The 3,634-nt window shown below is 28.6% G+C and overlaps 1 protein-coding gene across 1 annotated transcript; it reads right to left on the bottom strand.

Annotated features, from left to right (window-relative positions):
- Nucleotides 1-1,154: 1,154 nt before the first annotated feature.
- LOC111042386 lies at nucleotides 1,155-3,181 on the bottom strand. Its single transcript, XM_022326976.1, has 3 exons — nucleotides 3,158-3,181; nucleotides 2,948-3,007; nucleotides 1,155-1,577 (listed from the first exon to the last, which is right to left on the bottom strand). The coding sequence occupies exons 1-3, from the start codon at nucleotides 3,179-3,181 to the stop codon at nucleotides 1,155-1,157; spliced, it is 507 nt and encodes a 168-aa protein (XP_022182668.1).
- Between the last annotated feature and the right edge of the window lie 453 nt (nucleotides 3,182-3,634).

Here is a 3,634-nt window from a genome sequence, read left to right on the forward strand (position 1 = left end):
CTATATTCAGACTGATGATTTTTACAAAGAGTTGGAGAATAGTTCCAACTTTCTTGACGAGATGAAGGAGCCATCGTGGAATTTTATTGAGAAACCGAATTAATTTAAATTTACAAAATACATTTTTTTTACGGTTATTGTCGTTTATTTCCATAGCTAATTAGATGTATAAAAGATAGTACAAAAAAACTCATTGTTCAAAAATAAATATGATATTTATTTTTAAAAAAACATTTTAAAATTACAAGAGTTATTTATAAACATTTTAAATGTTTAAAAGTGTCTGGTGGGGAATATAATACATGAATACCTCTACTCTATATAAAGTGTTTTTTTTTTTTTGTTCACCTTTGTTAAAACTATGTAAGTGCAATTGAGTTTTAATAAATTCAATATTCTTCCGACTTCTTCTTATACTTGATATCTCTATAGTTAGTTGATGCCAATTACGTTCCATCCATTTCCTACGAAGGTAATTTTATTATGAGTTATAATAAATAAAAACAAATTGTTTTTAATACTACGCTTGTTTTTATTTTACACAAATTTCATAACCATACAAATTACAAATATTAAAATAGTACTGAAAAAAGCATTTTAGAAATTACGTTATTATTAGATTTTGCGTCATCTTGGGTTAACAAAAAGGTTACAAACTGATTGCGGTCACTCAATTGTTGGTTTATGTATTCAGGAGCCATGGTCGTTGATTACACAGATAATTATATTATAATAGCTATTATTAAAATATTTAAGAACAGAAAAATGTCGATAAATACATTTTTGTAAATAAAATAGCATATATTTTAATTAGATAATAATATAGTATATCTTTGAACATTTTAATGTTACACAGATCATGTTGATGTCAACAATCCTGACTCCCGGGTATAAAGACCAACAATTGAGTGACCGGAATCAATTTATAAGCCCTCTTGATGAATATCTGCAATCAGTAACTATAATATAATTTTGATTTTTATTACTACTAGTAAACACTACAGAATAACTATAATAGACTATAATAGGGTCACACATGTTTCATTATAAACTACCAAGATCCAATTATTTTATAATATATTGATAAGAACATTTGGAAAAATCTTTAATGTAACTTTAACTCAATAAGAACATGAATATAGATTTACCTGCTGTCATTGAATTCTTTCAACAACTTGATCTTTTATTTCAAATCCCTGCATGAAAATTTTTATAGCCTTATTTACATCTTCATCCGTTGTGAGGAAACTGAAACTTATTTGGCCAGACCCTGGTGTTAACACTGTGGTGTGTATTATTTTTGATAGCAGGCCGTAGGCGATGGAAATTCGTGAACAGAATTCCTCTTTTAACATTTTATTCTGTTCTAGCCGGTCTAGTAAATTTTTAACATCATAGAATTCGCATTTATCTAAGATACATTGCCATCTCATCTCTCTTCTTAATCGTCTTCTTTCAAATATATCGTTTACCTCCTTGGGTACATCAATTCTTATCTTACGACTATTATGTTTCTCTTCAAAATCTTCTATAGCAGAACGGGCTGTTACAAACCATTTTAATGCATTACTTGATTCCTGAAAATTTCAACATTGGATTTAGAGTTTTTTTTTAATACGTTCGCCATTTTAGGTACACAGACTTATCAAGTGATTACAATATGTATGCAACGTTTTAAGATAGATAATTTAATATTCAATTCTGTTCATCATGACTTTATGCCACATCAACAAGACAACAATTAAATTAAATAACTAAATTTTCCTACCTAGTAAGTACAGTTGTACCTACCGTTTCGCTATTTCTTTTACACACAATCACGCACATTAACGATCATTTACTTCACGCCCTTTCTAAGGTCCTATTAAAATACATTTTAAGATGTTTGAGTGTATAAAAAAGTTTACTTTGCATTAGTTGGAGCACTTTTTCAATTTTAGCTAAGCTTTGATGGAAATAAACATTTTTAATTTTATCAATTTTTCAATTTTTATAATTGTATATATATATTAAAAACTATAAAAAATAGAGAATAAAAAAGTACCTAAATTTGTGTTAGTCGCTAAGATCGTTGTGATGAAAAATTAATAGTGTTTGCGAGAGCCTTAATTGTTTTTAGTATTATTTTCTTGTAAAGCATTGCCCATTATATACGTCGTGAGTAAGCAGCTAGTCAGTTTTGAGTTCCACAAAGTCGTGTATTATCAAATTATATTTTGTTAATTTATTTATATTATTACTTCAGGGGGCTATTACTTGATTATTATTAAATTATTTTTACCAGTTGAAACTAAAAGGGTCCTAATTACTATAAGATTTGTTGATCCAGAACTTAAAAGGGCAATTACCTATGTTGTTTTAACTATATTAAATATTTATTTATTTATTTATTACTTGATCAGCAATACATTTATATTACTATTTGAGTTACTTTACTACTATTTATATCATACTTACCTTGTAACTATTTTTTAGTACACTTTATTATACACTTATACCTACTCACTTATTATTCTTATTACCTTTGTACACACACCAAATACTAAATAGTTCATCCTTATTTGCCCGGCAATATCGTTTAATACCGATTGAGATATTATAACACTACTTGCCATATTATTATACACATGCAATACGGGTAAGTCAGTAGTCAGTACTCAGTGAGTATAGTGGCACGACGACTATATTACTTATGATTAAAATACTGGTATAATAATTAATAAAATGGTAGGCATATTTTCCCAATATCCTTCGTAGATCAATCAAGAATGATGGAAATTCACAATTCACTATATTATTCTCGGAAATTAAATGTGTATATGTACAAATAATATTATGCTCTCTAAATATAAAAAAAATATATAAGTACCTACTGTGAGAAAGAAAACAAAAGCGATACTATAAAGAAAGGTATATATTAATTTCTGAGAAAATTGTTCTTATTTACCATTTTTGTTTCGGCCTTCACTGCTCTCTCTACAATTTCATTGTACGCTGACAATGGAACCTGAAAATAAGGGATACATTAGATTCTTGGCAAAACGTTTACTACATGCTGAAACGTAGTCATCATAGAAGACGTAAGGCTGATACACATTTTAAATTCATGAAATAAATATATGTTTTCAACTTTTAATATAATCTGCAAATATTATACCGTTAATTCTTCTTGTTTTGGCATTTTTTGTTCGATTACTGATGGTGTACCTACAACTTCAACCGTCTAGGCCTAAAGGAAGAATGAAAGGAAATCCAGATTAATATCTGGATATTTAACACAACCAAGACGTTGAGAATATTCAGCAACACTCACCACCAGCAACGGTTGTAGATGATGATTATTTAGATTAATTTCCGAATTATGAAAGTAAAAATTCAATATTGACTAGTTTTTAGTTATGGTGTGTTGCTTGGTGAATTAAAACAAACAGTGTAAGAAATCAAAAAATACACTTTAGGTTCTATCTATTACAGTTTGTAAGAGTTTGGGTTTTTGAGGCCCAAAAACTACCCACGAATCAAGGGGGACACTTGATTTATGACCTATAAGCCGAACCACGTGATGACATGACCCTAAGGTCAAGTCGGTGGAACTTATAATCTTTATACACATAGTTACTAACGAAAGTAAGAG

The sequence above is a fragment of the Myzus persicae genome, unplaced genomic scaffold (assembly GCF_001856785.1).
Source record: "Myzus persicae strain clone G006 unplaced genomic scaffold, MPER_G0061.0, whole genome shotgun sequence".
In the NCBI taxonomy this organism is placed as follows: Eukaryota; Metazoa; Arthropoda; class Insecta; order Hemiptera; family Aphididae; genus Myzus; species Myzus persicae.